Below are 23,261 nucleotides of genomic sequence, written 5' to 3'. Positions count from 1 at the left end.
GTATCCACCCATCCATCCTGTATCCATCCATCCATCCATCCATCCACACACTTACTACATTACCACTTTTTTCCTTATCTTTTTCATTCTACACCACTTAAAGTTGGCTCTTTTATTCCCAATTTCTGCTTTCCATACCATTTCCCCTAGACTAGCCCATCTACCAGCTTGTTCATTCATTCATCCAGCGCCCAATCGGCATTCAATTTTTTCTTCTTTTATATTCACTAAATCATTAAATTTTAAGCTTTTGTAATGTGCTTTCCTATTACAAAAGTTAATCGTTACGGAAGCATTTCTTTTTTCAATGCTTGTTTTAATCATCTCCCGAGAGGATAGGCCGCATGGCTACTCCGCAATCTTTCATTATTCAAAAAGCTTTACATTAGTAACTTTCCACTCGCATTTCGGAGGCAATGTTTAAATTTTGGCATAGACATGCACAAGTATAACGAGTTTAATTGCTGATTCAGTAAAATGCTTGAACTTTATTGGTCGATTGTGCATTTATGGGTTATAAATTTAGCAAATAGTTAAGCAGGCTCTACTGAATAAGTCCCGTAAACCTAAAATTCAGCCCCTTTTTCAAAATATTTCAGCTTACATTTTTTAGAAATGTTTAACAAAATCTTTTTAAATAAACACTTGCTCCTAGGACAATTGTTGAAGTAGAATCAACTGATCATTTGTAGATAACCATGAAGTCGATTTCTGATTGGCCAGTTACCTTCAGAGATCAATTTGCAATTAATTTGTAATTTGTTTTAGCTGAACCCTAGTAACTAACTCTATGGCCTAACTACTTGTCAATTTCTGTCAAAACTGGGCCCGTATTGATTGTTATGCAATGGGATGAGCGTGTACTCATTCCAAAGTTTCGGTGCTAGGAGTGTCAATGTGTCAAATCAAATTTTTGTTTTACATCCAGTGGTCAATTCTTTGCTTCTCTTGGTAGTCCTGCTCTTCTGTGCCGAATGTTGGTGAGAGCAGGTGATTCCAGTTAACTCTCATCTACCATCAAGTTTTTTCCCCGGTCGCCAGTTGTTGGTGACCTTTCATTAATGAACTAAATACCTACGAAAAATCCCCCCTTTCTTTAAAAAAAAGCATGGAAATCAGAAGAAAAGAAGCATTTTTTCGCCACTGGATACAGCGAAGTAGTAGAAGGCATTGGGCTTTACTGAAAGGTCAGATTCACTTGGAACCAGCAAAAGTCTACCTGCCGGTCGTCTGCGTCGTTTTCCTCCTCGACTTCGTCAGGAAAATTTGCAGAAATATGGGTGAGTTCGTGCTTGATTGATCTGGAGGGATTAATTGGCTCCTAGCCCTTGTTATCTGGTAGTGACGTGGAGATGTTAGGCGTTGCAGGGGATCGTACACTGTCTAACGGACTGTAGGTATCACCCCATCTTCCTCTTTGTTAGTTTGCTTGATTGATCAGCTGAAATATGAGGGTTTGTCGTGGGTCGCTTCGGTGTTTGAAATTTGGTGAATAATAGTGGATGCATAAAGCTGGCATCTTTCTTGTGGTGAACTCTCGCGATGGCACTCTGAGACTGTCTGGCATTTTGGCTGCAAGTCAGAAAATTACGCAATGAATTTCGATTTCTGGAAGTGGGTATATCAGTAGGCGTTTCCCATGATATGTCGGCTCTGAATTCCTCTTTCTTGTGCCCACTTATCCACCCACCCGTCACCCATCTGTCCCGTACTTCATCGCTTATAATGAAAATAACCGTCACTTCCTCTTCCTACCTTCCTCCTCTTTTTCCCTTCCTTCTTCTGAATCATTTAGGACATTTGCATTCGCCTTCTTTTTGCATTACCATATTTCCTAGCAAAAAAAGTGGTCACCAGAGAGAGAAGCACAAGCGCTGACCCTCCTCTCCCATCTCCGTCTAGGTGGCTGTTGCCTCATGCATACAATGCAATGGGTAGGTCGATCCACCCATCCGTGCCAAACTATGCATTCTTGAAGTTTTGGCAAAACCTAAAAGAGGGCTTTATCGTAATATCACAGGGCATCGCTTTTCCCTCTCCTTCAGCTAGTCTGCCTCTCATTGCTGTTCAGACTCTGGCAGACAGCCATGACTTGATATTAAAATAACAGCGAGGTGAACTTTTCAATGTGACGCAGTCACTCATCAAATCGCGAAATTGCCAAATAAAGTCTTCGCAGACATTTAAAGTCTGGATAAATTAAAAAGGGGAATTGATAACACAAGCACGTAGTTCTTCATGTAAAATTTTTCTCAGCCATTTTCAGCATAAAGCAAAAACAGCCTATTTCCCAGGGAAGTGGCAAATCACTGGGACTTTTTCACCATTAACGCTGTCCAATTTATTAATTTGACTTTTAAGTGGTAAAGCAAATTTTTCTTTTTAAAGTGATGTTTTATTAAACAAAATGCGCCAAGTGGATGAATTTCATTGGTCCGATGGCATTTTTAATACGCACTTTGCTTTATCACAATAAAATCACTCAAATGTCTGTTTAATCGCTTTTTAATGGGCAAATTTTTCATATGTCTCTTCCTGCTTTGGGTTTTATTTACTCTTAGAATGACTATTTATTCAAATAAATTTGGATTTATAGAAGAATAAGCAAGAAGCGAACCTCATGAAGGGACCTTAAAAATGCGAACGCAGAATGGGGTGAATTGCAACAATTTAAGACATCCTCAACTTGCAATAAGGCAACAGAAACCGAACAAACACCACCCTAATAATTGCGTTCATTTTGCGGTGGACAGAACTCTTCCGCGCGAGTAAAAACCCCTTCGGGCAAAATAAAGCAGATAGGGAAGAAATTTAATAAACTCAGCCTGACTGCCACCGGTATCTGATAAATTTGACGTTTGGTGCATTTACAAGTGCATAGGGCGTGATGTCAGTGAAGTGCAGGAGTAGACACACATGGACCTCCTCGCTGCGTCTGGCTGACGTCTTCTTCCAAGGCACCCTCCAATAGCATTCTGCCAAGGCCAAAGCCTCATTGTTTTATGGAGGAATTTGGGGGGTCTTTATGGTTACTTAAAGGGCATCAGCAGAAAAATTCGCATTAGGCAATAATTTGGCGATTAGGTTAGGCAAAATGCACATTCCTGACTATAAGTGGTGTTTTTTTTTACGGAATTATTATATTGCTCCATAGTGCTTGATAATGTTGTAAGTTACCTCACAAAACAAGTGAATGAAGTGTGTGCTCTTCGCTACCCACCCATCCTGTGGGGCAGATAACTCTGTCTAGACAGCGCAACTGCCTCATGTTATGCACAGAGCACAGAAAATGTGAGAGTTATGGAACCCAAATACAGCTCGCCCACCAATAGGCATTACTCCCCGTTCACCTCTCAGGCACTGACGTGGGAATGGGGAAAAGTGTAATGTCATTCTGTTCCATAATTAGAAGCCACTTTGTCAGTAAAATGTTGCATAAACAAATACTTCTAATTACCTTTCTCACTGCAAAAAAATTTGACTTATTTTAAATTTGATTCACTTGTTTTAGTTGGCCGAAGGACCTTGATGACGCTAAAGATGAACCCCTATTTAAAAGACAAGAGTTGGATATTTCCCGAGTAAAATAGTAAGTGGGGCACTGGGGACGTGTCGAAGGCTGTTTACCTTCCCCCATGTTTCTTGTGGTTAGACTCTCTGGCTCCCATCATGACGGAAAAACCACGAACTGTTCTTTCCCTTTCTTTTTAAAAGAAAATTGGACTAGATATCACACATCTCGGATTGGGTGCAGACATTTATCTCATTTGTCAACGGTAAGATCCTCATGATCCACCGAACACGGCCAATTAGACCCACAGGGGGACATTTTATCAAGGTAGAATTGTGACTTGTAGAGCCTGAAGAACCAGGACTGCCAAGCACCTTTTAACTGATCAGTCTTGTTCTAACCCCAGCGAAAGAGAGCCGGGGGATAGTACACTGAACATGGGCCGAATGTCGGATACTACTTTCACCCGTCAGTAGTAAGTCGCAAGTTTGAGGCGTTTCCCCAAATAATAATGCAGAATTAGGTTGAGAATCCCCCTCCCCCCCCCCCCCCCCAAGTACGCATATTCTACATTGGGCGGAGGACGACTTCACTCTGCCACGGCTAGGCTGTTCTTCGCTTAGATCACCTACCGCTGCTCAAATTGTGAGTTTACTACAGATGTAAGTGATGAATAGATGGACGAATCGAATGGATGGAAGATGGAGGACTGGCTAGATGGATCTAGGAGAAATCAGTCTAAAGAGGACGGAGGGCTGACCGAGTTACTGCCTTTAAAAAGCATCAAAGCGCACGAGGCGACGTCACCAATGATTGACGTCCGTAAGTACTGACAGACGGTTGGCGACATGCCAAGTGCATCAGCGATTGGAAGACGTCAAGCCTGCCACAGGGAAAGCCCTTGTTCCGGAGATTAGAGTGAAAATTCGGAAAGGTGGCGAAATGGGCAACTGCACTGAAGGATTCGTCGGCATACCCCAAATTAATGGACGTGTACAGAGGGCCACAGACACAGGTGGGCATAGTCAAATACGGAAGAGCGAACCCAGTAATGGTGAATGCAGAATGGACGGACCAAGTAAAAATGAATCATGAATCAGTGGCGATATAGCTGGTTGTTTTTTGGGCTACCTATCAACACGTCAAAATGTCACCAGTTTATAGACGAGAAAAAAGCACAGATCCTCCCACTTAACTACCCAAACAGTGAGCAAATTTGACAGAGAACAGGTAGCGAGATTATTACAAGATTAAAAAACATGTCTCTTCACCTTGTTTCAGTCTAGTTCTTCTCTTCCTCCACCTCCTCCTCATCCTCTGAATCAATTTTTGTGAGACGAGCGACTGCAGGGGTTCGGTGTGACTTCTTTGAGCCCTTCAAAGATCCAGACGATGAAGAGGTTGACTTGGGATCTGGCATCTTCTCACCAAAAGCCTCTAATTCCTCGTGGATGGACATCACGTTGTCAGCCAGGTCGTTGGACCAGTCATCGAAGTGTAGGCGATTTGCGTCTCCACTCCCGTCATCCTAACCAAAGAACGAACAGAAAGAAGCCGATTAGTAATCGAGGAACCACTGACAAGACGATCAAGGGATTGGTCTAATAGGTGTGGATACAACTACTGTTGAGTACAATTTCAACAATCGGGATTCATCACGCAAGTTCCCACATTCCAGCCAGCCCTCCTTCTACAAAGCCTTCATAACAAGCCCTCGTGTTTTAACTCATCGACCAAGCGTACCAGCCAGTAGGAAGAGGGGGTGATATCTCTAGCAGCTTCGTTACCCAGCTACCATGGCTGGCAGACCGTTTTTAAAGCCTCTTACCCCCACATCACAGTTTACCATAAATAGGGGGCCAATCTATCACTCTCGCCTAACTGGACACAGATTTGCCCACATTTCTGTGAATTCCCCTACCAAGTCGAGGTTGGAGGCTAAGATGAAGAAGTAGACAAAAGCAGTTGGACGTCTTGCCCACTCCTGGTGAATCTGACCTTTTAGTAAAACTAAAATATCTTCTCCCCACTGCCTATTTTCGTCATCGGGGAATGCTCCCCTCCCTAAATACTTTTTTTCGAAAAGGGCAGAAATTTTACAGACAAATCATTCATCAATGAAAAGGAGTTGCAAACACCGTCCACTGCCAGTATTGGGTAGATCTGTGTTAAAGTGTTTCAGTGCTTATCACAACAAATTGGTAGCTTTTGACCATTTAAATGCCAACAAGCAAACGTCACAAATATGTGACGCACGTTTCCTCACCAGCTTCGTACTACCGTCGATACTTTAACCACTGCACCACTTGGCAAGAAGGATATGCGACTTTAGAACAGGTTTAAACTTGGTTCAGAGTCCGATGTCTGTGTCCCTACTACTTCCTGACCATGAAAAATTGCGTACTGACGATTCAAATCGGATCAAAAAATGCTTCTTCAATACTGCAGATTATACAAGATTAAAGCCCCACGCATGTGTCCGGATGATTTATGCAAAGAGAATCCAGGAGTGATGTGTAAGTAGCCACCTGAATAACTGCGTAAAATGGAGGGAGAGCGCATTAACGGTAATGTGATGCTCCTGCTGTTGCTGCCCTGAGAGACGAAACTCCCAATGGATGATGGGCAGCTGAACAGATAAACGATCAAAAACCTAGGCTTAATAGCTTCCCAACAAAAGCATTTGAAGAAGATAAAAATTTCGGCCCTATTTCGCTATTTTAGGCCTACCACAGAGATATTTAAAGGGAGTTCCTCATAAACAGCAGCACACACTTTTGCAACACAGCCATTACACCAACGACATCGCCATGAAAAAGCTTGTCAGCACAAGTGAACCATCCCACTTCGTCACCGATGCGGAAGTTGCCAACAATCCCACCCCGGTTTTAAAACGATCTTCCTCCTGCACAGCATTTCAGTTCACCACACAAAGGCATCCTCTGGACTCACCGCAAACAGCCGACCGTGTTTCCTCAACTCAGTGGCCCTCTTGAGAAATGCCGATCTAACGTGTTCATATTCATCGCGTTTCTGCGCACACAGTGCTTGCTTCCAGTCCGTAATAGACTTTTCCACCATTGCGGAACTCGATTTCTTAGTCTTTAAGGCTTCCACTGCCCGTTTCCCGATTGAAATTGCCTCTGAGTAATGCTTCAGTTGTGCCTGGGCCTACAAGAGACAAATCCTACACTAGTCTAACCGATCGTTTCATAATTTCTTCAAAGACAACTTGGGCACGAAAATATCACATTTAGAAGCCACCTCATTACCTGAGCCATTCTGTAAAGAGCTTTCGCATTGTCTGCATCGATTCCAAGAGCCTTTTCGCACATGGCAATGCAATGTCGCATCAGCGTCTCATCGCTGATGGGCTGATGGTCCGACCTCGAGGTAACCCGCTCTGGTTGAGCGACGATTTTTAGAAGGCAGAGAGCTGCATTGGTAAGGAGATTTACATAGAGTTGTTGAGCTTCCTGATCTGCTTGATGATGAGAGGCGTGCGTTGCTGGTTTTACGCTGACGCTGCCCTCGAGACACTGAATTCCACGCTTGTAGGCACGAAGAGCGCGAGCGAGATTGTTAGCCTACTTAAACGATTATAAGTAGATAGTGTGCTGCCTTAACCATATAAGATATAAGAAACACAAAGCCATCAACTAGAGTGACTCCCAGATTGTATTACCAGAAAAATACTAAATCCTTCGCGTTCTGAGTAAGAAAGAGCTCCAGACTTTAGAAAAATTCTGGCCGTGAGGGATTAGATACAAAAAGATCGGGACACCGCCACCTTTAACACAAGTTACTGGAATAGATACGACGGGTCCAAACGGGGAAAAAAAATTCGGTTTAGCGTATAACAGGCAATGCTCCCATGGAACATGTATAATTCGGGGGGTGATTGAGCAGATGGGTTTTTCAACAAGTAACATCCTAGATCTCATGATTTGAACTACAATAACAGCTCTGATCGAAGGGTTACTAAAAAAAGTGCTGCTAAAAAGTTGTCAACAAAAACAAACTACACGTGATCCTTAGTGAAGCCGCACATAGTCTATGCTCCCTATAATACAGCGCAGACAGAATTCCGCAATTGTATTCAAGTGATTATGAGACTAGGATTTGTTAATAATTAAATACTATTTAAACAGCAAAAAAAAAGGAAAATGTGAACAAGATAGGACCTGGTTTACCAAATGTATGACAAAAATCAAAAATATCACAAACTAGGTTCGCAAAGTGAACCTGGAGAAATCCGTTGCCCTGAGTTTTGCACATAGAAGCGAGGGAAATCTTCTCACTCTCTCCCATGTTCCATACTTCTTTCAACTAGGACCGTAAGCGATTAGAGAATGTCGAATTACCTTCTTTAATTTAACCAAATTCACATTAAGAGATGCCATTTCACCACCACACCCATCCACATTAAAAAAATGCTTGTCCTCCTCGCTCAGTGAACTTATATCCACAATAGTGACTTTTGAAGAATTAAGTGACAAATTATCGACGGCATCGTCTATGATTTTTGGGATGCCTGAAGCACATCCACAACCAACAGGAAACGTCAGCGTTCCCTCATAGATGCAAGATGATTCTACGATTAAAGAGCATAAAACGGTAGCAATATCAAGTTCCTCAGCTACTTTACAGCTTTCATTACGCATAACGGGGAGCAAAACCAACTACAGCCCCGAGTATTTGAAATGCACCCATGTAACCTTGATGCGACTGTCAATATTTAGGATGAGAACAAATATGTTCTAGCATCATTCGTCAGCAATAAGCACACTTTTGTACAAATTTTTTATCGCAGAAAAAAGTTTAAGATACATTAAAATGTAGGTGCATTTGCACATTCTATAAAACATAAAAAGAAGACAATCAAGACCATACAATTTTGTTAATACATACTCACATACAGCCGCATAAGCAGCACTATGTCAAAATTTATAAGTAGGTCAAAACAAACCAATTTTGCCTTCACGTGACATGATAAAAACACTCTGTTACCACCATCCAGATTATTCAAAGCGTCACGCTGCAGATACATTACTTTTCTTTAATTGCACCTTTTTCGAAAGAAAGTCGGCAGTCAAGCCCAACTTGGTGATTAAGGAGGTCTCAGCATCTCTCAAAACCAGGAAAATGTGTAGTTCCGTCTGATTGGTTGGTGTAGACCATGACCTAACCTGCTTTGTACGGTCTATAGTGGCAGAAATCACATCTGACGAGACTGTTTCCCATGATTTTTACGAAATCTTTTTCAGTGTTAGGTTAAACCCTGCGTTTTGAAGATGAGGCAACACTGGTTTCGGGTTAATATCTGCTCTCGTACATCTTTACGAAAAATGAGGGAAGGAGTATTCAATATTTTAAAATTAGGCTCTTTTGTGCTGCTACCATCAGGCGTTGGAAGTTGGCCGATGCGTTACAGATATCTAAAAATATCGTTTAGATTTTATAAAGCCTGTTTAGCGATAAAAGGTAGTCTTCACTTTTACCTTCTAATATTCTGATTTAAAACCCAACGTGGAGAACCATTTTAACTCGTGCAAGGATTCTAGTGACGAGTAATGTGAGGTGAGGGAAATGCGTTTAATTTAGCTGCGTTATTTAAATCCCTAACTCCCTGCATAACTGCAGGTTGCGGTTGCTCTTACTTACCAGCGAAAAAGAAAGCGCTTGAAGTGGCCTTATACCCCCAACTAGACAGTTTGCATCTCATAGAGCCGGTATCAATCCCAAGTTTAACGATGACTGTTCGTCTCATTTTAGTGCCCTGTCATGAAAGACATTAAGTTCTCTCCAACAATTTGGCTCTTTCGACTCAGCAGTTCTTTTCTAAAATGGTATATTTAAGTAGCAATTTTTGCATGGAAATACAAGAGTGAATCGCAAGAAGTGATGAATTGCATATATTGTGCACTAAAATTTGCATCTTATTTAGTTTTCAAATAGTGAGAAAAACTGTGGTGATCAAAAAAACTGCTTCATAAAAACAACCAAATATATCCAATTGCTCTTGCTCGTATTCCAAGAGAAAGTATTTAATTTTTTTTGAGCCTGCTAGTGAGCTACAACCTTAAAAGAAACTGATTGTAAAGACTTACAAAGGCAAATATATTACTCACATGAAAAAGTTTTGCTAATGAATAATTAATGCAGCAATTCATGCACTTTTATACTTCTAATCTTAGTAACCTATTACCCTTAAAGTGCTAGTTAAAGCTATATTATTTTGACTTTTCATGCTTAGCAAGTGGCTGTCCTTACGAATGCTTAATTCGTTTTAACCCACCATTTCTGTACATTTGGCTTGTTGAGCACTTACGAATATGTTCGGTGATTGCGTTATGATGTCGCCAACATCTTTATTCTACTCTGTATCCTTCAAATAGTTTTTGCTTCAATTTTTCAACGCTAAAAATATACAACATGTTTTACCTTGAATTTTTTTGCATGTAGATATTAAAAATGAAAGCAATATTAAGTGCTCTGCCGTTATGTAATTGCTCTTTTACTGTGAAGCAGGTTATAATTTTAGTCATTTTTTAATTTTAAACCCTCTTTGATGCCTTTTTTAAGCTCTTTGGCTAGCCCACAAACATTCTAAATATTCAATCGTGGCACCTTAAATAACTTTTAACTGGTCGTTAATGCTGCTCTGGATCCCGTACATAACTAAGCTTTTTTTGCATTTTTTTGCGTAACCAATATTAAGCTTGGGTTTAAAATTTAGAAGTTTATTTGCGTCAACCTCTCCCGCTCATTTCTGCAAGCCACGAATAATGTTGCCCTGCTTTTTTCCCTTTTCACTTAAAAATATTTTCTCTTCCTGGCGATTTTATGCGTCACTTCTTGCTCATTTTTGGAATCAGAATCTCTGATGAATGCGACTCTCTGTCACGCCTTCTGCCTCTTGCACCTTTATTCATCTATGGTTTCCATTTAATCCCTTTTTAATTTATCATTGACGTTTCGATTCTAACATGCACTTCTTTTAATTCACTTATTTTTTCTAGTTGGTGAGGAAGTATGGAAATCGGCAAATCGCCGACTGAATATGGCAGCAGACCTGGTGAGCTATTTATGCTCTCTTTGTCTCCTTTATTTGCGTCAGCAAAATGTAAAAATTCCTACAATTTTGTAAACTTGACATAACACGCGCACTCGTCGTCATATCGATTGGCTATTGGCCAATTCGCCCCCTCCTGTGATTGGTCTGCTCTGTGTGCGCCTTATACCTTATCCACCCAATCACAGGCCTAGCTTTAAAATAACCCTCATATGCGACCTTGTGCTGTCTGAAACAATCACAGGCCCCCTTCCCTTCTTGTCTACCATTGTGTGTGAAAAGTGACTGTTTCATTCACTTGCAGTTACCAGAGGAATAACTTACCGTTTGGCGGATTCTCCGCTTTACACTTCAACACTGGAGACCTACGAAGTGACCTCCCCTACACTATCATCGCCAATGATGGAGAATACTCGCCTACAACACCTTCATAGCTCATCCCTATCAGCAGCAGCTTCGGCAACATCAAAATCAACGTCAATTAAGACATCAAAGACTGTTGCAACCTCTTCCATGACTGTGGAAGGCATGAAAACCTTGTCCGTGAGATCTGCCTCCGCAAGCACCACAAAGAGCAGTTTTTTGGAGAGCAGCAGCACTAGCAGAATGATAGAAGATTCGTCAAAGTTGGTGGCAAATATCACAGAGATGCGAAACCTGTTTCAGCAGAGCAATGTCTCCGAATCGGTGCTGGAGCAAATTGAGCATCACTGTCAGGCAAGAGATGCGTTGCTGAAGAATATAATATCATTTCGAGGGAAATCTGATAATTCTAGAAGCCAAATATGTATTTTAAATATCTGAGAGGTTTCTCAGAAAACATGCTTGAGGTAAACGATGAAATTGGCAATGTTTTACTTAATTAGAGGGCATTGGGAAAACCGAGTGTTAGTTTCCTATTGGCTACTAGACTTCCAGTATGTTTTTTCGACTGTCTGGCTGCAACATTATCCGTTTCACTTGTTTACCGTTTCCCTGAACATAACCTAGGGAGTTTTCTAACTTCCCCAAATAATATGACCTTCGTTATGCAATTTTCCAAATACCAGACTAAATAATAAAAGTGTCTTACGCTTTGTAAATATTTGCGGCCTGGTACCGAAAAGCATTTTTATTTACATGAAGTCTGTCCCAAGCCCAGCAGCAGCAAACTAATATTAACGTGGGTGGCCGGGATGGCTCCCGACAATTGTCTAGGCAAATGTCCAAAAAAATATGTGTGACTGCAATTTGACCAACAAAAACAAAATCCGTTATTTTTACACCGTGCTGATTGGTTGATCCTTCTCTCAGCATACTGGTAGCTTGCCAACCAATTATAGTCAAAGATTTTAACTTTGAAATGATTGGTTAATCGCGTTTGAATAAAGTAAAACTTTAAAATATAGATAAGCTCTCAGTTTTTACCCAAATTTTCTTTTATTATAATTATTTCAGTGGTTAGTCCATTTTAAAGGATAAAAATGGCCTAAAGGGGAGAAGTAGTGTCGATAAACCCACCTGCGGCAGGTATCACTTTCAAAGTGACTGCAAGCACCCATTTTTTCGACTTGGTTTAATATATAGGGCATGGGTTAATATATATTCGTGCAAGCAAACTATCTATTTTTGGTCCCATCCTATTTTGGCCCACTTTGATTGCTCAATAATGTATTTTGTTTCCCAAGCGATCGGCCATTGCCAAGGCAAGCTGATAGTCAGCTTTGGGGGCGGGGTAAGTATCGACGATGAGAGGGTAGGTCTCTCTCTCTTGTTTTCATTCTGATGTGCAATGCGAATTCTTCCCACAGGCCACTTTTACGGAATGAAGTGAAAGCTACTGCACCATGGCGGTTTGTTTGGGTGGACCCTTTCTTCAGGTAGATCAACTATTCCTGATCGTTCCTCACGACCGACTAAAAAACTATGTATTATAGTTAGGAAAGAAACACGAGTGACACGTTTGCTCTAGTTAAAACGTAAAAGATGGAAAAAAAGCAGTGAGGGCAGGCAAAAGTAGTTAGAAAGTGAAGCAGCGCCACGTCTTCTTCCCATAAACGAATGGTATGTGACCAAGCACAAGCAAGATATCGTCAAAATCTCGCAGACTGAAAGGGGGGAAAGTTCCTAAGACAACCTCTTTGCAATTTGCTTCGTAACCTATAGAATTACGTCCATCTCATTAAAAGAGCTGAAAGCGCATACGGTTTAATTTCTCCTTTCGTACCAGAGTTTGGAGACCTTTCTACCACCGTCTTCGAGGCAGGTGGAACCGCTTTTCACGCAAAGGAAGGGCTCATCAGCGCATTTAACAACAAATGAGATTGGATTTCGCTTCAAACAGGTCAAAAAACGGACAAATCTCACTTGCCTTCGACTTCTCAGACAGGTACGTGTGCTCATTGTAAGCCTAGACCAATAGGATGATAGGTAGTGAACCAATAAGAAGCAACCGGTTCGTCCGAATTTGATTGGTTCAATTGATTGATACGTTTACCCGTTTTTGTCCTTGAAAAAATAGTTGAGAAAGGTTCATTTGTCAACAAAACATTCCTAATGCTACCTTTGAGAAAGCCATTTTTATGAAAATCCTGTTCATATTGATGGAGGACAATAAGCTAACGAGCAAGATGTATGGGAATAAAGGTTTTGTCGTGCTTACATATTTACTTAAAACCGAGTCGTCGTATCAAGAACCTAATGCAGATTTCGATGTACGAACCCATCGAAATCATCTCTAGCCTCCTTGGGCTTTGGAAAGCCTTCTGATTCAGGAGGTAGAGATAAAATTATGTTTCAAATGATTCTGCTCGTCCCAGCACCGGCACCTGAGGAAACACGTCCCACCTCTTCTGTGATCCAGGGGACCTCACAACCACCACTTAGCATCTGGAGACACTGATTTTATTGCCCATGGTGTAAAAATGATGAGGAGGCTAGGCATGACCCCCACTTTTTAGGTCAAAGTACCTTAGCAAACAACTGTCCTTTTTTAACTAAATAAATAATGTCGAGTTGCAAATTCATGCGCTTGACCACAGATCCCGGCCAATTCTTAACCAAGAAAATCAAATAGAAAAGAAACCAGCGTGCCAGGGTTTGGCTTAGGGGACGGGGAAACACGAGATTGGCGTTTTGGACCACGGGTGGGCTGTTGGAGATACTGGGTGACCCCATTCATGCAGACTCATATTTCGTGCGTTGACCTGGGTCACTAGCACATTTAAAGTCTCTTTGTTCGTGCTACTAAACTTTGAGGGAAATTGGGGGTGAGCGCGAGATTCGCGACCCTTATAATATTCGAGAAACGGCCGGAAGATTGAAATAATGAGTGCTTCCCATGGTGGAAGACACTCTCACCACGCCGTTGTAATGGTGACGCACAGATGGTTTGAAAGGCCACAAAGTCATACCCAAAGATGGAGGTACAGAATGTGGAGATTAAAAATAACGAAAGTCCGGCCAAAATTTTTGGACAGCAAACACTACTAATAGAAAACACCCGTGAGATATCAGTAGCTTGGACAGTGGTCCGAAAAAGCCGGCAGCCCGGTGGGTCATTCGCCACACCGGAAAAGGGACATATCGTGTGCCCAGGTCATGGTATAAATGCCTTCACTCCTGGCAAAACGACATGCTTGCCTTTGAGGTCACCTACAAATTTGCGTGGACGAAACTACATTAGATCCATAAATCGCGCAGGCTGTGATGCCTGTGCAATTGCAATGGAAGCATTTTTGTATTTACTTCATCAAGTTTGCTAAGTCAAATCCTGCCCTTAAATTCCTCCGCAAAAATTACCAAATGATGCCTCACCTACCACGCATTCTTCAAGGTTAGTTTTTGTCCGAGCCTGTCCAAGATGTATAACACCGGAGGACCTCATTTGACCCGTTTTCATCCACATGTCCCCTTCTTCCCCCACCAACGCCCAGCTTGTCAATGAAGTGGGTCTCGACGCCGCACTAAGCGGTTCCGTTGGTGTGCCCATTCTCGAGGCCTTCTGTTCCTGTTCCATTCCCGACTCCTCGCCACCATTATCCTCCACTGCTGGCACTGGACTCACGGAAACCACGATGGTGTTCAAAAATGAATTACCTCCTGGTGAAAAAATGCGTCAGGCTGTCAGACTCCTGATGGCCAAGGGGAGGGATGCAACGATGGATCGAGAGTTGAACAGCGAGTTCGTCGCTCTCATTGAAGGTAAGTCCAAATCCGCGCATTCACTTCCATATTTGACAATTTTTAAAAGCGTATTGTTTTTTTCCTAAAAAAATGCTCTAGCCAAGTAGACAACAGAAAGATAAAACACTACTGCATCCAGTTAACACCTCCCAGGACAATTTGGCAAACGAACACAGTGTTGGATAGTGAGGTGGGACAAAAGACCCACCCTTAAAACCGCATTAACCATAGAACAAACGGAGAGATAAAGGAGAGAGATGGCAGAATGAACAGATGGATGGATGGATGAGGGGATGGGTAGATGAATGTTTGGATAGGTGGGTGGAGGGATGGATGACTAGATAGATAGATGGACGTTAGAGTAGGTGGACAGGTGGTTGGATGGATGGGCGTATAGGTAGATAGATGGATGGATGGATAGGAGATAAATGAATTGAGGTTAAGGGCTTCGAATTCACGCCACCTAGTCCTATCCACGCATTGTTTACAGGTTTTAACAGCAAACAACCCAACCCCACACCACTTTTCCCCTCCCGGGATGGGAAATGCCTTCCTGTTCTCTTTTTATTTCCAACGCTTGGTAAGCAAACCATCATGCTATTTGGCACCCGCAAGAGATCCACTTACCACCTACAACACACTTTGCGGACAGGCAGACATCACTTCCTACCAGAGAACACTCCGTTCGCCGAATGTGTGTGATGTGATGTGGTGTGGTTAGGATTCCAGAAGCATTTGTGCCTTTCCTGAAGGTCAATCATCACTCACTGTTGACACCGATCTACTCCACAGTAGACGGTGCAAGAGGTCTCCTTCTGCCTGCGAATCCGTCAGGTCGGATGAATTAGTTGGAAGAAGGTGACCTTCTTGGAATGCCAGCACAACACCATTTGTTCCACCCCATTCCGTAAATCTGGTCCAAAAGGACTCCTTGCCGATACCACCTCATCCTTTGTGTCTCTCACGAAATTTCCGAAGCTCTACGTGATGATTTTTCGTAACTATCTCCAGGGAAATGCAGTTCACGTTGCTCTATCGCGTGCCAGGAAGTCGGTCAGGTGGCGAAGCTGTCAATCCCTATACAGTCAAATAATTTACGACCGGTTATTCCCTGTAACTTACGCGTAAAGCCTGTCAAGACTGTCAAAAAGAAGGACGCGTACAAATCCATCGAGGATCCCTCCTGCCTCCTCAATCGTGACTGCGGCTGCAACCGACTGGAACGTCCGGAGTTGCCTGCAATGCTGAGAGTGAGAAATCCACCATCTCACAGTGAGAATTTGCGCTCCTTAGACACCCAACCGCAGTCAACGATATCACTTCTCGACACCTTAGTTGGCCTTGCCATTTTTCACCTTAGAACAGTCAAATTAACTGTGAGGACACGGGAACCGCCGGAACCGTCAAAAGAAGCAATCGCATGTCAGGGTTATTAAGAAATTCCCTCACATCTTGCCAACAATCATAAATCACCTGCTTTTTTTGTGGGATCATAGTTCTATGTGAAAGTCTTTTTTCTCACCATTCCAAACTCCGAATTGATTGGTACATTGTCATGACACTGGATTTATCCTAGTTTTGGGACAAGCGAATTGCGCTGCCCAAAAAAAGCATCACTTAAATCCCGCATACTTTTAAAGATCTTAGAATCACAAAATCTGTTCAAATTCCCCCCTCCCAGAAAAAAATTACGAAAAATTTTAGCCCTAGAGACAAATTTTTCTTCAATCTATTCTAGCCAATCAACGATGGGAAATTTTAATCGATTTTCTTCGCCGTTCTATTCCAACCAATCAAATTCTGAGATGCGCTTTTCAATGTCTTTCCATTAAAAACTGCTTCTCTTACATCGATTCTACCTATGGAGGGTTGTACCGGAAACACCTTTCCAGTTCTGAAAAACAAATTATCTACAGGGAATATTCAGGCCAAAACGGGACTTGATTGGCGAAATCCCGGTTAGACCCGAAGAACCCACACAACTTCACAACTGATCCAAATTATTTTGTGTCCCAGAACTGACCAATTACAACGAGAACACATGTCAGGACGTGATTGAAGAAGGCGGTTTGGATTGCGTCTTCCGTGCCTGTCGATCAGAGGACACTGAAGCGGTGAAACATGCCCTTCTGTCGATGGTGAATTTGTTGCATCGAGTTGGCAGAGATCATCAATACGAAATGGTGCGCCAAAATACCTTTGCTTGGCTTCTTCTCCTTGCTCTCCAATCCAATGAAGAGATTCAATACTACGTCTTCCTCATTGTCACAATCCTCTCCAATAATCGGTGAGTCTTGGGATTCCACGCGAAGAATTAAAAACCTTCGCCTCCTCCTTCATTATCCACGTTGCACAGCTATCATGCATGAATGTCTTATTGTTGTTGACATGTTTGACCAGCACTGGAGCTCTTCGAACATCCGACGTGATACTAGCTATGACGACAAAAAATGGGGAAATGAAACGCACCCCTGTTCTTCTTTGCGGTGTCGTCGTCGTCAGCGCTCCGCATTGTCGCCCTTCAGCTTCAACTGTAGCGAGTCCTGGTGCGACTTTCAACCAACCTCTAAACAGGATGTAAGAGGGATAACGCCGTCTGTCAGTGGTGGTACACACCCTTGACGGGGATCCTGAGCATTCCGTCATCCGTAAAGCGAACTGTATTGGATAAAGGTCCATTTAAGAAAGGGAGAGAAACAGGTGGTGAAGACTTACTTTTCTCTGGCGATTGTTAAGCTTAAACAGCTAGAAGGATGACTCACTTCAGCTGCTCATTAATTGGTTGGTCTTCTAACCACCTCGTCCATTGGTCGCTTCATTATTTATTTAAAACCTCCAATCACGACTCAGTTTTTGTTTTTTTTAGGGAATTAGATGGAGTTCTGGATCGATCCTTGTTGATGAGTCTCATGATCCCCTTCGTAAAGCGCCATGATGTACGCGATTTTGCTCGTCGACATTTCACCGATCAGACCACCATCTTCTCGGGCGATTGGCTCCTCTTCCTTCTACCTGCGCTGACGTCAGAAACTTATGTGGAAGTTGAAGCATTTGCAGCTTTCCATTTCGCCATTGCAGCACACTTAAAGCCCGATATCCTCCTTGAACTGGGTCCAGGGAGTGTAAGAACTTGTGCTTGCCTACTTATTTCAATTTAAGTAAGCTATGTCCCGTGAGTTATCTTACAGCCTTTGCTTTTGTCCCAAAAAGGCCCGCGTTGAGTCGGCGCTGGTGAAGATTTCCGGCTTAAAACGAGATCCAGCCTGGAAGTTGGCAGCTCTGGCATTGGATAGCATGGGCTCGAAAGTACCCAAGGCACTATCTCTCCAGGTGTTCCATTGGCCGGTGGAAGATGTTGTCTGCTGGATGAACAGGGTAAGTTGACATCACATTGGTCTTGAACGCGTATTTCTAGGAGGGGTTCGAGGCGGTGGCAGAGAAATGCAAAACTCTTAAAATTGATGGGGACATTTTACTTAGCCTGACCGAAAAGGAGTTGGAGGAAGGACTGGGGATTACTAACTGCATTGCTAGACGCAGGTTAGTTTATTTTTTTTAATCTAATACACTATTCGAATAAATCTTTCTTCTCTACCAGTCAAAATGCGCCTTTAAATATATAGTAGGAATTAAATCCACCAATCACTGAGAAGTTAAAATGTCTATGCGATCCACGATCAATTTTGACAGGTCATCTACAAAATTTGCATCCTTATGTCACCAGATTTATGCGACAACTATGTCACCTCAAATCCATGGTCAATTATTCCCTTATTGATCCAACTGGAGTGGCCGATTTCCTGGCAGAGGCCTCAAAAGATGTTCGTGACTCCAACAGCAGGACAGCTGAGACAGTGAGCGTGGATAAAGACAGATTATCTCGATCGACGTCTTCTACAACCACCGCCCTGGCTATAGCATCAACCATCCCTACCGCCCTACTCACGCAGTACACATACACCCTCCTGTGTCATGGAGTGACACGTCAACGATTGCTGGAAGTGACCGACGAGGAATTGAAGAACACCTTCCACATCTCGGATGCTACTCATCGACGTCAATTACTGAAAGCGGTGAAAAAAGACGGTAGGTTGTGGCGTTTTAGTCCTAGCAAGCCTCTTCATCCATTCTGGATCCACTCATCCACCTCACAAGCTCTTCGTTCTTCATTGTCGGCATCATTTTTCTTGCCTGCCTCATCATCAATCCATCCATGCATCTACCCGATCAGTCCTTCTGAAATCAGTACCTTAAACCACCTTTTTTTGTCATATCTTCTATCCAGCCAGTGGAGGCAGTGCTGCCCACGATGCCTCAGAGAATCACATCGACTTCTTCATATCCTACCGTCGCTCCAACGGCACACATCTGGCTAGTCTGATAAAGACGTTATTACAATTGCGAAATTATCGCGTCTTCTTGGACATTGAACGACTCAAGGGAGGTCGATTCGAAAATAAGTTGATGGATTCTATCAAACACTCCGAGAATTTCATCCTAGTGCTTACGGAGGGCGCATTGGATCGATGCAGTACGGATGGAAGTATTGACTGGGTTCGAAAGGCAAGTGAGATCCCTCCTTAATTCATTTTAACCAACTTTGGAGTGCATGGATGCATGCCTGGTGATAAAATGGAGGGTCAAGTAAGCAATAGGAGGAATGTTGGATCGAATAATGAACGGATGACTGATGGATGGGTGGTACATATCAGACGGATGGATGCCGGATGGATAGATGGACACCGGACAGATGGATAGTGCATGGATGGCCGCCGGATGGATGGATGCTGGGTGAATGGATGAAATGGATTTGGAAGGATGTCTGGGTGGCCGGATGAAACAGTGAGAGATGAAAGCGCGAATCCACGAGAGCCAACTTCATTTGGATACAACCGTGTGCTTTTTTTCCCCTCCTTCAAAAAGGAGATTAACTGTGCGTTGGAAAACAACTGCCACATTATTCCCCTCTCCGATCGATTCGATTGGGGCAACGCCGACACTCTACCCGAGGACATCTGCGCCATCACGAAATTCAACTCCGTCCAGTTAGTTTTTTGTTTACACTTTCTTCCTCTGTAAGGCTCATTTTTATGGTTCCGCATCACCGTTTCAGATGGACTCCAGAGCTGGAGGAGGGTTGCATCGATCGTATCATCGAATTCATGCGACAGAATTCCCAATCGGAGGAGGGAAAGAAATAAGAGGTGCAGTCCATCCCTGCGCAGACTTCTTTGACTATATCTTGGTGATTTGAAAAATACATAGATACGAAACGATTTCGTAGTTTTATCGTCTTATTTGACAATCATCTGAGATTGGGTCTAGGCACGGAGCCAGGGGAAGGAAGGAATTCCTGAGACAGGCAATTTTTACTTCTCAAATAAGCAAGACTGGCGTACTACACCACCGACGTGAGACTAGTAGACATCCCCCGGTGTTCCCAAGTTAATACTTTTGGCGTTGGAAGATGCGCAAAGAATCTCGAGGCAGGATTGGAAATGTTGACAACAAATCCTCGCCATCCCGCTGAGGACCCTTAACACCGTGGTCTCCGAAAGGTAAGCACTTGTTCAAGGAAATGCGAGAAGCCCTTGAAACGTCTATACCATCCGAGCATCTACACTTCCCGCCATCGCACTACACTGTGTTAGAAGACCCGCTCGCTCATCACTACCCGCTGTCCCATCCACGCATCACCACAGCTGCGTGCCTTCTGGGCAACATAAAGACACCCTCCTCACTCACTGGCGTCTATGGTACTGCTGCAGCACCGACTTCAGGGGCGGGTTGGGTCGGGAGGTATGTCTATCATCAGGGGGTTCAACGTCACCGAACTCGTTCACTCTCAAGGTCCCTCTTTTACCCGCCTAAACCTTTCTGTCACTCAAAACCTCATATTTTTTGCGAGTTATATCCCGTGGGATAGGGCGACTCCTTTTGGCCCCTCAATTGTAATATTGGCAGGTGAATGAGTGGACGGGGAGGCGACAGGAGTGCACCTCCTCCACTGACAATCGATGAGGCGGTCTAGACACTGCACCCTGTGTCGCTGACGTGAAGCGAGGGCGTTGGGGCAACCATAGATAAGAATAAGCTTATCAAATTTAGCCTACTTAATTAACACAATGGGAAGGGTATAATAAGGCACAGTGAATAGGTAAGCATGGTCGAGAGATAGGAAAAAAAAGGAAATTCCTTTATTTCAAGAAAGAACGACTCACCCGGACACAATCGTCTCCTCCACGAACGACGCCAAGTGGTAGAGGTGTGAGATCGGAAGAGAGGATGCGCACTGGCATGACCCAAATACTCAAGTCAGTCTGAGGCTCTCAGAGGAGTAGAAGCTGCATTTGCTTCATCGAGTTGGGCCTAAATCAGCCCAGGAAAGGAGTTCATGACGAAGCAGAAGTTCCGCATTATGTCTGAATGTTCACAGGAGTGACTGATGAAGCAGGAATTATTCCTTGACCAGAGCAGATGGTCCGCATATCTTCAAGCGCTTGCGAGGAATAACACAGCTTTCGTTGTGGCTTCGAAAAGGACTTCCATCTGACCAGACCATGGTGGAAGACCAAGAAATGATACATCAAGAAGCTGACAATAGTGGCGGTCTGGCATATCTCTTCCAACCCAAATTCTCATGTGCCACAAGGATTTGGGAATACAAATGGAGAGAGAGAGAGAGAGAGACTTTAATGAGACCGGAACAAGTTGCTGAGAGACTATTTATGAAAGGAAATGACAAATGAACCACGCCGAAGTCTCGGAGGTCCATACATCGATGCAGAGTAGACGGGTTGTCGTTGCCGACACGACCGAGGTTTCACTGAGAGCACCAAGGCCAATGCTTTGGCTACTTAATACATCGTTCTGATCTCGTGGGCACTTAAGGCTCCGCCTTTATACCTCTGCAAAAGTCCCCCAGCCCTTCCGTGCATCGGAAATGTATTTTCAGTCGCTACTGTTGGGCGATAAACCTTAGCGGGGTGGAAAAAGAACACATGCTGCGGATGAGAGAGTCTGTGACGATGCCCATTGGAAGGGCTGAAAATAACGTCCACCTGCGAGAACTGCTTCGGTCCGGTGTTCTGTAGGAAAGCCATTAACAACTGAAGTGACACTAGCTGTGGCTGCGAATTACTTGGGAATGTTTGTTGCGGAGCTGTCTATGGCACCTGCGTGAAGATGGCAATTAGATAAACACGCGATGCCTCGCCCGCCTCTCTACAAGATGGGTAGAACCCAGATAGGTATGGCTGAGTAGCTCTGAAGTAAGAACAATAAAACAGGGACGAACAGACGCAAAAAGATGTTGAACCCCGTCCTTATTTATAGGACTCCATTATTAGGTCAGTGTTCTTATCACAAGCAATGGACATTAATGAGAGCTAGGACATTCCCCTCATCCCCAATTACAGTTTATATCCGGACAAGACTTGAGATTCAATAAAACCGCCAAGAAGGATCAATGAAGCTGAAATTAATTGTACGCGATTTTGATAGCTGCCGCGGCTGGATGGCCGGTGCTTTGAAGACAGCGCCAACTATGTTGTGATGGCCGATGCGGGAGGTTAAACGCGGGGGGTGGCGGGGACGACGCTCGAAAGGGGAAGGGAACTACGCAATACTTTCACCATTTGTTTAGTTCTTCACTCTAATTTTACATTATACTTCCGCTGGGTGCTATGGCTTCCAACCACACCAGTTGCCCACCCCCACCCAGCCTTGCTGAACAACGCCACTACATTTCCTGTCCCAGTGTTGTGACTCCATTTTGCATTCGGGAAAGAGTTGGAGCGCTATAAAGCTGCCCGAGCTCCGGGAACCCGACCTTTACGACGATGGGTTAAGGCTCCACTCATGTCGCTTATGGTACTGGCTTTTCAGTCCCGTACAACTGCAGCTCTGCAGGTCACTAGACCAGCACCGATGAGATACCGTCACCTTGGGTCATAGAGAGGTGGAATGTCATTCTTTCCAAAATAAACCTAATTTGTCTGCTGAAAGTCGACTTTGATTAATTGAACTAAGAAGTAAATGCGTATTGTGAACTTCCGCAATACTACTACATAAAAAACACTATTAATCTTACCACATTTGATCTCAAGTTAAAAACTGTACGATGTTCTACGCTTCATTTAACAATATACAAAAAGTGTAGATGATAGACAAATATTTTCGAGGCACTCCCACTGCTGGATACTAAACATTTTTAAAGGAAAGCCTACATTTACCCTATGCCCACCAAATTAAAGGACCGCGCCGCCTGCCCTAACCATCTGATTGGTAGATTACAAGAGGTGACCCGCCAAAGCGACCGATTTGCAGTGCTGTGATTAGTCAGATAGAAAAAAAAAATTGAACGGGTTCGCCTCCCTTTTTCAAACCACTCGGGATGATGTGTCTAAACAGCACCTCTAACACCAACAACGTTAGAATTGCGGCTTCTCGGGCCTCTCCTAAAATCGTGCTAAAGCATACAAATGCTAAATACCTAAGAAGGACGCCACC

General features: G+C 43.4%; 2 protein-coding genes across 2 annotated transcripts; one reads left to right on the top strand and one right to left on the bottom strand. All coding sequences in view use genetic code 11, as the record gives it.

The window, feature by feature from the left end:
- Positions 1–4,793: 4,793 nt before the first annotated feature.
- On the bottom strand, positions 4,794–8,175 carry EGR_05912 (peptidyl-prolyl isomerase; the record flags this gene model as incomplete). Its single annotated transcript, XM_024495161.1, has 5 exons — positions 4,794–5,039; positions 6,464–6,682; positions 6,784–7,098; positions 7,739–7,840; positions 7,876–8,175. The coding sequence occupies 5 exons, from the start codon at positions 8,173–8,175 to the stop codon at positions 4,794–4,796; spliced, it is 1,182 nt and encodes a 393-aa protein (XP_024350380.1).
- Positions 8,176–8,448: 273 nt separating this feature from the next.
- EGR_05911 (Sterile alpha and TIR motif-containing protein) lies at positions 8,449–19,951 on the top strand (the record flags this gene model as incomplete). Its single annotated transcript, XM_024495160.1, has 13 exons — positions 8,449–8,464; positions 10,891–11,314; positions 12,798–12,954; positions 14,501–14,768; positions 16,767–17,037; positions 17,151–17,327; positions 17,617–17,872; positions 17,961–18,125; positions 18,166–18,290; positions 18,475–18,836; positions 19,036–19,304; positions 19,674–19,795; positions 19,864–19,951. The coding sequence occupies 13 exons, from the start codon at positions 8,449–8,451 to the stop codon at positions 19,949–19,951; spliced, it is 2,700 nt and encodes an 899-aa protein (XP_024350379.1).
- Positions 19,952–23,261: the final 3,310 nt, after the last annotated feature.

This window comes from Echinococcus granulosus (genome assembly GCF_000524195.1).
Source record: "Echinococcus granulosus chromosome Unknown EG_S00048, whole genome shotgun sequence".
Classification (NCBI taxonomy): Eukaryota; Metazoa; Platyhelminthes; class Cestoda; order Cyclophyllidea; family Taeniidae; genus Echinococcus; species Echinococcus granulosus.
The sequence above is the reverse complement of the archived record's forward strand: the minus strand, read 5'-3'. Positions and strand labels throughout refer to the sequence as shown.